Here is a 13,928-nt window from a genome sequence, read left to right on the forward strand (position 1 = left end):
TTTCCTTATCACCTCTGTCAAATTAAATGCAGCTCTGGCTCCACCTGCCGCACTCGAGTCGGCCTCGGTCCCCGAAGAAGTCTGAGAAGGTCAGCGCCGACTAGAAACCATTAAGAGCAACATAAATCACCACGTTATGGCTTTCTCCTTTCCTCTGTCGCTATTCACGTCTCTGGCCGAGACAGTAAGTCTTAAAAATGATCTAAATGTGATGAAATACTTTTATCCAATACTGTTCAAAAGCACAAACCTGGTTTTGATACTCAAATATAACACTTTTAAGAGATTGATTAGCGTTCTTCCATCATTTTCTCCTGTGCATTTTCACATGTTTGGACTCGTATTATTAATTTTATGACGTTATAATTACAAGCATAGGAGAGGAAATTTGGAGTACAACAGCGTGTTGAATGCTATTTTTCATCTTGATAGGTTTTTTTAAATTTGATTATCTTTAATCAATTTGTTTTCTTATTTTCAATACCTAAAAAAATCAATAATTATCAATTATCAAAAAAACTTAGTTGGTTGTTCCCACACTTTGAGGACAAATGACAATGAAAGCCTCCTTTCATGAAGTTCCGCTTGCCCTTAACTGCAGCACGAACAATGCGAGCCCGAGGGCACTTTGTTGTCAGTTTCATTGGACAGCAGGGGGCGACACAGGATCAAATGTCAGCCCATGGATGACAACGTGTGGATTAATCATATTAATTATTGTTCCACAAGTGCAATGTTAATCGGAATGTCATGTTTAGACTAGCGAGGGCATGTTTAACATATTGCAAAGAACATTTTTGCCTCGACTTACTTGAGTTCCCCTTTTGTAAGGACATTTGCTCTCAAAAATGGATGGATGGAACTGACAGGGAAAAATTGCCTGACAACTTAAGCGATGCACCAACAAACAAACACAGTGCTCAATTATGATCCCCCCCCCCCCCCCCCGCCTCAACGCCACCACTTTTGATAACAGTTCCACCTTGGTGGAGGTCAGTACTCTGAGCGCCATTCTGTTGTTTTTGTATATCTGTAAGTGACGTCTCGCAAACTCTCCAAGTGGAAAGGAAATAACGCTAACCGCTGAGTCTATTTTTAGTGTTTTGCGCTATTCTGCCGCAGTTGAGAGAGAACCAACAGATGGGCTCGCTACCACAGCCTTCGGGTTCTGTTTTGGGAGCTTGTTTTTGTCAATGGCTCTTTTTTTTTTTAATGAATTTAATTTCAGGGGGGAACCTAAGAATAGGACACCTGTAGTTGAACCGACTTAAATGGCTGCTGTTGAAAACCTCAACCTCAAGTCAGCACACACACAGTCTTTCAGCAGATTGAGTTCAAACGCCATTGACGAGGGGACGTCTCCGCTGCGTGTGCTGTCACATCCGGGACATTTTGGAAAGGCAAACAGACTTTTGGGCGACACGCCAGTCCTCCACTGCAGTAATAGCGGTCGACTCGGCCAGTTGCAGTTAGGCTTGTCTTCTCAGAAATTGTCACTGATAACGTTAGCGGAGACGTTTTATTCAGTTTTTCCACCATCAAAATCCATCTTGATGAAAGGTTTCTGCCAATTCCTCTGCCAAAATACACAGAGGAACGAGACTTTAAGACTCTAGCTCTGCAATTGAGTACTCGAGTACGTCGTTTTCAGTCTTTGTTTGGATGCGCAGCTGCTTGTTCTCAAACAGCCCCGATTGTCAAGATGGATGATCTAGTGACTCAGAGGCTTGCGAAGACTGTGAGATTCCCAAATCAGGAGATGTTCACCTCGCTACAAAAAACACACAATACCTTCTCGGGAATTCTTCTGCTTCTTTTCACGTGAGGCGTCTTTCTAACACACTGCTGTAGACTTCATTTGATGTTTTTGCAAACTCTCTGTCGGCGTCTTCCATAAATTGTACTGTTTGAGTTTGCGTGGTAGTTTTCAAGCTCTCAGTTGTCATACCTGCACTCCGGTCTGTTATCGTTTCCAAAGACGAGAGCGACGTTCCTCGGGACACACACACTCGCTCGCTCGTATCTTTTTATTTCCCGCCATCAAGGCATGTCTCCATTTTCATCGACAATGTTGTGTACCTTCTCCAGAATATTCCTTACTTCCGTTGACCGTTTTTTTTTTTTTTTTCTCTCGTTGAGGCAATCAAATCAGCAGCAAACTATTTGGCATTTGTCATGAAGGTATCTCACATGCTCTGCTCGGCTGCTTCTCCCACAAATGCATGTTCCATACAAACGTTGTTACAACACAGAAATGCTTTTGCGCTTTTTGCGCTAGTTCTGTATGAAAATCATTGTTCCAATAATGATTTCATTAAACCTGTACGTAAAATGAATGTTTGAAAGCAAGCAGTTCTAAAAGATGGCATGCAAATAAATGTACCTTGTATGTCTTACATGCTTTATCCTCCTTGCATCACCAAACTTTGCAGTTCAACTCCAAAAGAAATTCTTGATGAAAATATTAATATACAAGATCCCGGAACCGCTGTTTACACATTTGCATGCCTAAAATGCATTTGTTTACTGACTTTTTTACTGTGTTCTTTTGTCCACCAGGGTTTCCTGCTTGCCTGCACACCAACCTGAATTTCAACTAAAGGTGAGAAGGTTGTTTGTTTTTTCTGTTATGAACTGACCTATCTTAATGAACACTGCTTTTCCGATTTAGCTGATTATTTGTCAAATGCATTGGCTGCCTCAGTGTTCATGTTCACATACTTTCTAAATCCCATCAAACGTGGACGGATGGAATACATTTTAAGATGTGTTTGCCATTGATTTGACTTTTTCCAGTTTCCAGTCTATAAAAATACTGAACTAATAATCTGTAGTAACATCATGTAAAATATGACTTCAAATTGGTTGCATGCAAATGTAACCTTGTCACAACAGCCACTAGAGGGAGCCAGAGCATCGTTGTGTTCAAGATGAATTGCATGGGGGGGAGAAAAAACAAAAATGCACTCAATGGTGAATGGGAGAAAGCTATTTTAAACCTGCAATAAATAAACATTACAAATAACATTGCAGCATATTTTTTGTCACCACTTATTTTCCCTTGGGTATTAACATGCATATCATGTCATGTGATGGGAACCTTAATTTAATTGACAGCCATTCTACTTTAAAGTAGTATTGTACGTTTTTAAATTATTGTATTATTTCCTTAAGATGATTTAATTTTGACTTGTGTAAGCAGCAGTTCATCCACATGACTGAGTATATGTGGCGCTCATCACAAGTGAACGTTAATCTATACACCCAGCAACACTCAGTGCAGCTCTGCTTACCTCTTGACTCCTGACATGACACCATGGTGGATGTGGGTGTTTCTGCATGTTCGTACCTCTGCCTGATGTTGTAGTCACTTGAAAGTGGCTGTGGATCTTTGCCCAGCCTAGTTAAGCAAGTCATGTGCCGAAAAACCCGGAATGGAGGGCGGTTATCATGCAAATTATGCCCCATTGCTACTTGACAGTTCGCTTACGGTCACATTTTCCGAAACGACTTTCTTGCTTCATTTCACACTTGATGGCTGAGGAGGCACTCCAGACACTGATATGTGTACAAGTCTTTAAAAGTCCATTTTTCTTTCGACAAATGCCCTCTTTAAGTAAAACTTCCACTGGTGTCTGAAAATGTGAGTCTTCACACTCTTAGCGCCTCCCCACTTTCTTTTCTGATCGGGCAGACGCAACCCGAGCTGAGGGTAGAAAACGGAGAGGAGGAAGGTGGGGCGAGAGAGAGAGAGAGAGAAAGTGAGTGAGAGCGGGCGGGCGGGCGGGCGAGCGAGCGGAGTAGCTCCAAAGACACTCTTCAGGTGTGAGCGGTTGTCTGAATGTCATGTGGAGTGAGACTCAGCGTTGAGCCGCGAGAGAGCGAGGAGTCGGCGTGCCGCAGCCGAGGCGCGATTGAGTCGCAGCTTGGAGCACGACTTTGGGCACACTGTTGCGTAGCGAGCCAGCCATGACTCTTGGAAGCAGCGCCGCGCACAATCCGGGCTCCTACTATTGCCTGATCCGTCGCAGGTTCAAGAGGAGGCGCAAGAAACGCTCGGAACGCAAAGGTAACCCTCCCGCTTGCCGCAATGTTGACCGAAAAGGGGCAACTTGCACTTTGGCTTGTTGAACTTCCATGTTGGGTTGTACTTAGTGTAAAGTACCTCGATACCAAAACGATACTGCTGCGAAAAGACTTAAAAATCAGTAGGAGCAGTGAAATAAGACTCTTTTTTTTTTTTTTTTAGCACATTCACTTCCCGATATTTTCAGACCCTCTTTTACCCTAGCAATTGAAAAAAATATAAATAAATTCCTGGGATTGAATGGCTGGACTGTGAAAAGACAAGTCAATTCGTCAATGGCAGTGAATGAGTTGATGAATTTAAAATAACATTGGGCAGTGAGGATGTTAAATGAAAGTCATTTGTTTTTTTGTTTTTTTTGAATGAACAATTTGATCAATCTCTGTCCAAAATAAATTTTGAATTGTGTAAAACGTGTTTGAATGTTGTCGCAAGGCTTTGTTTTCGATGACGTGTCAATTGCATAAAGGATGAAAGAAGTAATTGCCCTTATGCGCACTGGAGCTGTGTGAGTAATCCGTTCCCAAAGATGTGGACAACGGAAATGATCACAGCTGAAGTGAAGAAGCTTCCGAAACACGGCCGGTATGTGACCATCGAGTCTTTGCTGCGTAGACGTCGACTGCCGTTCGCTGGCAATATGCTGACAAACGTGTCAATCTGTGCAATATTTATCTTTTCTCTTTGATTTAAGGTTACAATTGGAACACAATGACCTTTCAGTTCAGGAAAGCTCAGAAAATAACCTGTGGTGGTTTATAAGCGATTTTCTTCTCCAGTTTTTGAGGTTACGATTTCTTCCATCGTTACACTTACAATCCGATCCATCGTAATTTTACTGCCACGTGCCTTAATGCGGTCGGTTTGTTTGTATGAAAATATCCGTTAATTGTGTGATGTTGGTGTTTTTGCCTAAGCCAACCATAGCGTTAATGCTAATTTCCATTAGCTGTTCTATAACATTTCGCAATATGTTAGCATAAAGCTATCGGATTTTCATTCAAAGTTATGTGGTTCGGTCTCAGTGTTTAACAATATTGTACAATGTTAAATTCAGTTAAATTCGCCTTGTTTAAGATGTCAATTTTACAGTAAACCTCAACTGGAAATTGTAGCGGATTGTTGATTTGACCATTTTGTTCCCTAACTGCTTCAAGCAGCCCTGTTCTGCTGCACTTACTCTTTTGTTGTTGTGTGAAAAAAGTGCCCTCCAGTCTGCTCCGTGGCTTTCTTCTGGCTTTTGTTCTCTCTACATACAGATACATTCAGAACATATTGTACTGGAGTGACTCAAAACAGCTTGAAGCAAGCCCACTGAGCCTCTTCCTGGACAACTGTTGGCTATACGCCCAACTGTGTAGACAAGTACCAATCGCGCCGTTAGCGCCTTCTGATTTAATGACAGTTCATTGCGTTTGAAGACGCTGGATTTTGTTCTTCCCGCTACGTATATATGTGGACGTCTCCTTAACTTATTCACTTTCAGACATTTTCAGATCCCCTTTTACCCTGACGTTTGAAAAAAATTGAAAACAATAACGGGGCCAGTGTCTCCTGAGTTTGCTCCTCGAGGGATTAACAGCAAAGGTGGTAATTACCAAACTGCAAAATCTCTCTGGCGATATTGGCCGGCGCCTCGCTTTGATAGCCGCCACTCTCCCCTCAGCACCTCTTCTTTTCTCAAGCCGGCGCCATTGAGCCAAATAAGTCCTCCGCAGCTGAGGCTGCATTTTTTTTTTTTCTTCCCGACCCCGGTCCTCCCTTGAGCTCCGTTTTGCCGTGTGACTGACTACATCCATCAGCATTACGCGGCTCTTTTGCCACACCTTCCCGGCCTCCCTTATCACCGGGGCACTGAAAGTGGCACTTTCTCAGCGCTCCCTACAAGAGAAGCGACAGCTAAGCAGGACTTTTGGCAAAGTCTTAAAGAGCCCCCATCCCAGCTACCAACTTTAGTTGTCCACATTTTGTGGGGATGCTCATGTAAATACTGCACAAAAAACGGCCCACGGAGCCGTGGGTGAGGCGCCGCTCACTTAAAGTGTGTCAGTGCAGTTATTGAAGAGCTCCTGAAGGCTAGCAGCTAAAGCTAGTTGGGTGAATGAGGTCACATGCGAGAGACCGTCACGGATAGGGCGACAAAAATCTCTTCCCTTCGTCGCCGGGACAGCGAGGTCAGGTTCAGTACCGTGACACTGCGGCGGGTATGCCATCAAGTGGAGATAAATGTCTTCTCCGAGGGCCCTTCAACACGTCAATGTGGGCGGGACCAAGGTCGGCTCGGTGATCAGCCGCGTCTTCACTTTGAATCCGGGCCACTTTGCTGCCACGAACACAAGCTCAATTTCTTGATTCAAACATATGTGGAGTTTTGGGCAAAAATAGAATCATACCATGATATAAAGGTGACACATTTTTTTTTCACTTTGCAAAACTTTAAACAGGTTTCTGCCAAACTACTCAAAAGGTAAAGAATTAAAGCGCACTTAACGTCCGCTTGTCCTCCGTTTGAAATGAAACGGTTTTGAGGTGGCGAATCTCCCTCAGCGACCGTTTATCCACCCCGGCGGAGAAAGGACGTAAAGCAGTGTTGAACAGGAAACCTTTTCACCCATGAAGGCAGCACTTCATCCCCACCAGGGTGTTGTGACGAGGCGAGCGGCTCCTTGCTCTCAAGCAGCCCGGAGCAAGAAAAAAGCAACCAAAGTCCAAGACTTCATAAACAAACCAACACACGTAGACAGTGCCCGACTCCGTCTGTTGCTTGACAACGGTGCATCTTCACCCAACCTAGCTCCAAGTCATGGGCAGAGAAACTTAAAACAAATTGCGACGTGACAATTTGACCAGAATTTTCAGCGTCTCGATCCCATTTTTAGGAAAAGGCAGCAAACAAAAGCTTGACTTGGTTGTTTAATTTCACAGCACTCTGGACAGCCAACTATTTGTAGAAAAGCAATTACAAAGTAAATTTTCCCTAATATCGCTGCTTTGAATTGGAACACAGGTTAATCCCTGTGGATGATTAGCACGAGTATCATTTTTTAATTTTACGCATTCAAAAGGCTTTTGGCCAAAGTGCCGCCGGTGTGTTTGAACTCTGCTCACATGGGAGGCTGCTTTTGCTCTTTTCAAAAAGTGGACTCCACTTTCATTTTCGTTAGCTTCGCTTTGCTTAGTTGGAATTTAATCACAACTCATTCACTGCCTCCCGTTTTCAAAGCAGTTTCTCCCGTTTTGCCAGCCAATTCAGAGCATTTTGGCTGAGCCACACAATATTGTGCTCTTGTCACAATATAAGCACCGAACCCACCAACACAAGACTTTTTTCTTTTCTTTGTTGAGTTGAACGTTCTTTGCATGGCGTGTTTCATTCCCTCCATGTGAACCGCACCATCCTTTCTCTGGATCGTGACATTCAAATTCTGCTAATGACTGCAACACATACTCTGGTTTCTCTAAATTATTTAAAGAGCGCTTCGTTCAAAGAGGCAAATTAACATATCCAAGGAAAAGGTTGATAATCTGCAAAATAAAGCGCCATGGCTGCACGACTGGTTTGGGGCGATGGCATGACCAGCGACTGTGGTGATTTATTATTTTGCCTTCAAATGAAACGAGTGCAAAGTCTCTTCCAGAATGCTGAACTTCAGCATATCTTCCAAATGATAAGGTCCTCCATGCGTCTCTCATAAAGGTGGCCAGCCATGACTCTTGTAGGCGTTGCTTTCCAATGGGCCGTATATGAAATATGGAGAAAGGGGGGATTTTCTGCAATGCCAGCAGAATCTCAAAAATGAGCTTTGCAACTTGAAAGGGGGATGGGGGGGGGGGGGGGGGGCAGTTAGGCGGGTCGGGGGCGGGGTTGGTGGTGCTGCAAGTATCCTTAGTCACTCCTGTACTACATAAAGTGGAGTGACAGTTATTGATCTGCTCGCGTTCTTTTGAGAATATTCCCAACACGGCCGTGCAATTAAAAGAGACGCACAAACTCAATAAGAGAAAACAAAACCCCCGGTTAATTGACATTTTATTAATTGACTGCTAAAACACACCCACCACTGAGTCAGTTTGGACTGCTGGAGAGGGGAAGTGGGCGGGGTGTTTCAACAGAGCTGCACTAATCACTTCGGTGGGTTTTAGCCCAATGGAGTGGCACTTGGCAGCCCAAGAGATACACGCGGTCTCTTTATCAGCATGTCAATAAATTCTGTTCATGTGACTCAATGCCTTGCACAGTACAGATTCAAATGAGCCCGAAATGTATTCAGAAGTCATTCATCAGGGCCTGTCGGAGATATCTTTGTGTTTTACCCCGAAATGCATCAAAGGTAAGGCGAATAGAAAGTTGCATTCCTAATTGCATGCCACCTCGGGTTGGCTAGAAACTAGCAAGACCACAAATATTTGTGCCGTAATTTTGTGTCTTCATGATGCTTTGTATTGTGGATAAAACAATCCCCCACCGCAAAAACAAAAAGAAAGAAAATGTGTTGTGTTGTGCTTTTAAATGGCGGCTACAGCAGCGGGGGCTGAGGACAGCTTCCCTAACCAGCGAGAGCACATCGGACACAGTATGTTTCACTTTCTTGAAAAACAAACATTGAGAAATCAAAAGTGAACGTTCCACGCGGATGTCACTATAATCGGGCTTTATCAGAGCATTTTTCCTCTCTTCCCCTCAAAGACGCGATGATCGGATGTTGCAAAATGTTGGGGGCTGCCAATCGTAAACCTGTTCAATACTTCCGATGGCAAATGTATGTAGGCGACACAGATTAGGGCTGAGCTAATGGAACAGTAGCCAGCTAGCAACCACAATTGCAGATAAGGCAAGAGTTAACTTTCTTTTAATTTCTTCTTCTTCGTATTTGCCGGCAGTCTGGAGGCCCTGTGGCACTCTGCTGCCTCTCACAGGTCAGTCTTGGTACTAAATTTAGGCTTGTGATTGTCAGTGGAGAAAGCCGAAGGCACACACACTTCACTTTTTTTTTTTTTTGCTCACCGTGTGTTGGGTCTCCCGCATTTTAAAAATCACTAACGATGTTTAAAATTGGCAAGTGTATACTCTACTTGAGTTGTTCCTTTTTCCCTTTTCTCCCTCGCGGTTGATCTCCATTTTGACACAAGGCGCATTAAAGTACTGTTTTCACCACCAGAAAACTTTGACATAAACAACACGTTTTGCTCGTTTGGAGTTCCCTTTGTTGCATTTCAAGAGTTTGAATATTTGCACACAAGTCCCCGGGTGCACCGTCGGGTGCTTGAGCACTGAGCACAGCAGCGGCGTTCGTCCGCGCCTTGGTGCCGACGCACACTTTGAACACACTCGGCCATGCGCTCGGATCCCCAGAGGCGCTTTGTCTTTAGCTGTGTCATAAATCAGAGCTGTCACGTAGATTTTACGGCGCAAAGACAAAAGAGAAGTGGCAGGCGCCCAGCAACCTTGAAAAGAAGAAAATAACAAGTGGAAAGAGTCAAAGATTTTTTTATTGTACTATAAGAGGCCACTGTCCACAATTTCCTTTTTGCAATTGGATTTCAACTCTTTCACACAGTGGGACGATGTTGTCTTTTCCTCGGCTGCATGCATTTGATAGTAAAATAAAAGCCAGTACTCCCGAGACGTGGCATTAAGATTTGATTGGCTGCATCACTCATGTGATGGCTCAACGACTGTCATCGCGACTGTTTGTACAATTGAATGATTTCATGACAGTGCGCAGTTGCGCGTGGTCGCTTACGACTCCAAATCGTCGGATGTGAAGCAGGAATGAATGCAAGAAATCATCTTGGCAAACCAAGTGGGAGTCCGTCAGGTGCTAGTCGGCAGTCCTTGATTTTGCCCAGAAATGCAGAAAAATATTCAGTGATACGAGTTCAACAATGTGGACAATCTTTTGAAGGTATCCAAGAATCGGGTCTTGACTGACTTTGCTTGGAAGGGATGAATAATGCTCGGGCCAATATTTGGCAATTTGACGAATATTGGCATCTGCTTTTTTTAAAAATCTGCCAGCCGATAGCAGATCATAAAATTGGGTAAACCTCAGGGATTTTTTATAATTACTGTTATGTATATTTTTTCTCTTAACGTTCTAAGCTGTGCCTTGGAACTCCACGCACCTTTTGTTTTAAATAAAGCTACGTGAAACATTAACATTTCAGTATTCTGCATTTTTGGAAATCTCCACTTTCAAAAACTTTAAGGAGCTATTAATGTGTTGAAGTTTTCATTTAATTTTGTAAGACATGCTGCTGCACTTTTTGTTAGAATTTGAAAACAAAGATTTCTATTTCCCAAGATAAAAGGCCAAAAAAACTTGAACATGAAGCAAATATGAAAAGCTGTTTAATAAATATGCTTGAAGGCATTTCAACAAAATGTTGGAGGTTCTATTATTAAACGTGTACAGAAATAGTTTCCTTTTTACTGCAAGTGAATACCGGCTTCAAATATCGGTTGACTACTAATAATCGGTATCGGCCTTGAAAAAGCACTATGACTCTATCTCTAGTTTGGAGTGCATTTATTGTGCCGGAACCTTTCCCTAATGAAGACTTATAGTCTCCCGGCATTCCTGTTTAAAACGCTTCCTCTTAAAAAAGATGCAGTTGAAGTGAAAGTATTGTACGCGGCGCAGTAGTGGTCCGGAGGCAAATCTTTTGTGGCAGCCTAATTCGCTGGTCATTAGTAGGGCCAAATTGAATAATAGACTCTGAGGCGAGTGCGCGCGTGTGACAGGCTGGCCGATGGCGGCTGGCGGAACTCGGTGGCCCACTCTACCCTGGCCCATCAGTTTCAATCAGACGGCCAGACAGGCGCTCCCGCCCTAGGCCGCAAGCCCTTCCTGTTGGGGCGCCGGGGCCCACACGTGTACTCCATTATGGTGCATTGCCCGGTCGGCACCTGGAGACGCCACCTGAGGAAGCATTTAGAGCAGAAGAGAGGATTCTTCTCACCCCCCCCCCCAAAAAAAATTGCTCCCATTTCTATTAAAAATGTCGTCTTCTTTCATGAAGTAATCACTGGGCTGCCAAAGCTTTATTGAGGAAAGTAATGGGATTGGAGGATGGTGACAGTAGTGCGCAATGATCTAATATCAGAGAGATGCTTAACAAGGATCCTCAAAATGTCTCCCGTTATTCTTCTTTGTACATTCGGATTCACTCCGTTCGGGTTTGGCAGCCTGGTTTCGCAATTTTGTTTTTTGTTTGTTGTTTGTTGTGGCACAATTGGGATTAGTGTTGTGGCAACGTAAATAGAAAAAAAAATGCATGGAATCGAGTGGCCCCGGATCGGATTCCGAATCATCATTCAAATGATGATCCCGATCCGATATTGACCAGTGTGAGCTCATTCTCATTTACAATGCCGACCTGGCGGCAGAGAAGCAAAATAAAAGCCAATGTAAAACCAACTATACAGTGAGTTTGGGTTACGTAATACATATATCTTATCACGTGCTCATTGAAAGTTTCAAAACTGGCTAAAAACGGGCACAGTATCCCTATCATTTGAAATATTGATATGTGTGTGGGTGGTGGTATGCATGGTGAGCAGAGTGAAGATAGTGGGCTAAATGTGCAGCCCATTAAAAAAAAAAAACAAGCTCACTAAATGGCACCTATTGATTATACTGCAGTTTTTGCAAAAGAATTGCCGGCATTAAATCGGAATTAGGCGTGTAAATCCAGCCTATTAAGAGCAGCAGCACCCGAGTTGTGACAAGTAATTGAATTGGAAAGACCAGCTAAATTCAACAATGAGTGTTTCCTACCTGTTTTATCTCATTAAAGTCACGGTGGTACTGGAACTGCTGACTCGATTCCCTGATGGGGGATTTTTCCCGAGACGGCACAAAACCTCTTGGGGTTCTACTCTTGCACATATGCGACGTAGCTCAACAGCAGCATCCGAGTTGGGTGCCAGAATGGAATATGAAAGTGACCTCGAGACTGTGCCATTAGCTTTGAGTGAATGTTTTTGAATATGTGTGAGGCATTCCCCGGCGGGCCGATCAGTCCGCGTCAAGACTGCTGAGAGGACTGGCTCGTAGGCGGCCTCTCCTGCACAAACCATTTCTCTTGGTCACTTGTCTCTGTCCACTTTCTTCCAGCTTCTTTTTTTTTTTTTCCCCCCCTCCAGCCTGATATTTCCGCCCTCATTTTGGACTCTGCTCAACTTTCAGCCATGTCTTCTTGCATTTTTGTTGCACTTGTTTTTTCCCTCCCCCTTTCCTCATGCAGTGTTTTACCATTTGAGTGGAATGACGGGTAATTTCTCCTTCCTTGTCATTCAGCTCTGTTGAATCTCAAGGATTTGTGGCACGCATGTTATTTTAGAAGAAAAAGTGCCCGTAATTGTCGGTCATCATGCTGCTCTGTGGAATTCCGAGAGTTGATTCGTGGTTTAGCATAGACATTGTGCTTGGTAACTGTCATTTGTAGCTTGAAGTAGGCTTTGCAAAATATCCCGAAATCTGACAGCGGTTGATCCTAAAACACCTTGCACTGTTCTGGGCAAACTTGGAATTGTATCAGTGGACTTTTTAAAGTAGTAAGGTCAAATGCACTTATATTTAATGCTGTGCGTACACAAGCTGAACGGAACGATTGAATTGATTTGACTCATTTAATTCATTCACTGCCAGACATTTTCAGATGCTCTTTTACCCTAACCTTTGAAAAAAAAATATGAATAAATTGCTGGGATTGATGAATGGCTGGACGGTGAAAAGGCAAGTAAATTCTTCAATGGCAGTGAATGAGTTAATTGATTGGAAAAAGTCTTGCATATAGATACCGTCATGTTCAAGCCACGGACAGACACTTGAGCATGGTAGACAAATTCTGGATTCAAATCTTGCCTGTTTTTTATCCAGGTAATACGGTGCGAATGTAAGCGAGTTACAGTGCATCGGTGGTTAGCATGTCTTACCTCACATCCATACATTCTACAGGGAAGTACCGTTGTTTAAGCCGCGGGGCTAAAAGGGGAGGTCAACCCAAAACATTTCTTTATAAAAATAAGTTCTATCAACCTCCACGAGTCAAAACACGGTTGCGTTTGTGGAATCTGAGTTAAGTTGCAAAATCCACCCGTTTTTAGCCAACTCAGCCATTTTGTCACCTGCTTTCGAGCGAAAATGCCATCACAGTTACTCAGGGCTTAGGTAACGAGCAATTTTCTGAAGCTGAGCTATGATTGGTCGTTAGCAGAGGCCTGAGCAGCTGTGATGTCATTTTCAGTCGACAGCATGTGACAAAATGGCCGCCCATGAGATGGACAAAAACGGGTGGATTTTGCCGCTTAACTCAATATTTCACAAACGCGAAATTCATCAGAATGCCGTGTTGACTAGTGAAGGCGCTTGAAACATATTCTTGTCAAGAAGGTTTTGGGGTCGACTTCCCCTTTAAAGCTGCAGGATAAAGTTGAGGTGTACGGTGGGAACTTTACTTTAAATCACCAGTTTATTTCACTTTAGTGCTACCGGAAGACATTGAAATGCAACACCCCAATAAGGTAAGATTTTGAGGATCATGTCTCAGGGGGAAAAAAAACGTCACAGTGTGTCAAAGTAGAATTCTATTTCAGAGCAAGAGAGCACAACTCCGAGTCAAATGAGTTGTTAATTATAGTTTCCTCTAATCGCTCCTTCATGTGGTGCGCTTATTGCAGGCATTGCTACCTAATCCTCCTGGCAGCCGCTCTTATTTGTCAAGCTCCACATCATTTCAAACTTGCACTTGATATCAACCAGACCATATAAAGTCACTAGTAGCAAATGTTTACCGTTGGTCTCCTTGGAGGTGGAAGCTGTTGATGCTGCCTCAT

At 43.5% G+C, this 13,928-nt stretch overlaps 1 protein-coding gene across 3 annotated transcripts in view; it reads left to right on the forward strand.

The window, feature by feature from the left end:
• The window catches only part of adarb1b (adenosine deaminase RNA specific B1b), a 91,956-nt gene that overhangs the window by 54,494 nt on the left and 23,534 nt on the right, over nt 1-13,928 (forward strand). For 2 of the 3 annotated variants that reach the window (XM_086051885.1, XM_086051886.1), the window contains exon 1: nt 3,824-4,069. In XM_086051885.1, coding sequence (XP_085908011.1) covers nt 3,970-4,069 — 100 coding nt within the window. In that variant the 5' untranslated portion in view covers nt 3,824-3,969. Of the gene's footprint in view, nt 1-2,559; nt 2,603-3,823; nt 4,070-13,928 lie in introns of those variants that run through there. The other variant, XM_086051888.1, reaches the window with a different exon arrangement.

The sequence above is a fragment of the Filicampus tigris genome, chromosome 14 (assembly GCF_054856515.1).
Source record: "Filicampus tigris isolate MCC_2025a chromosome 14, RoL_Ftig_1.0, whole genome shotgun sequence".
NCBI classification, from domain to species: domain Eukaryota; kingdom Metazoa; phylum Chordata; class Actinopteri; order Syngnathiformes; family Syngnathidae; genus Filicampus; species Filicampus tigris.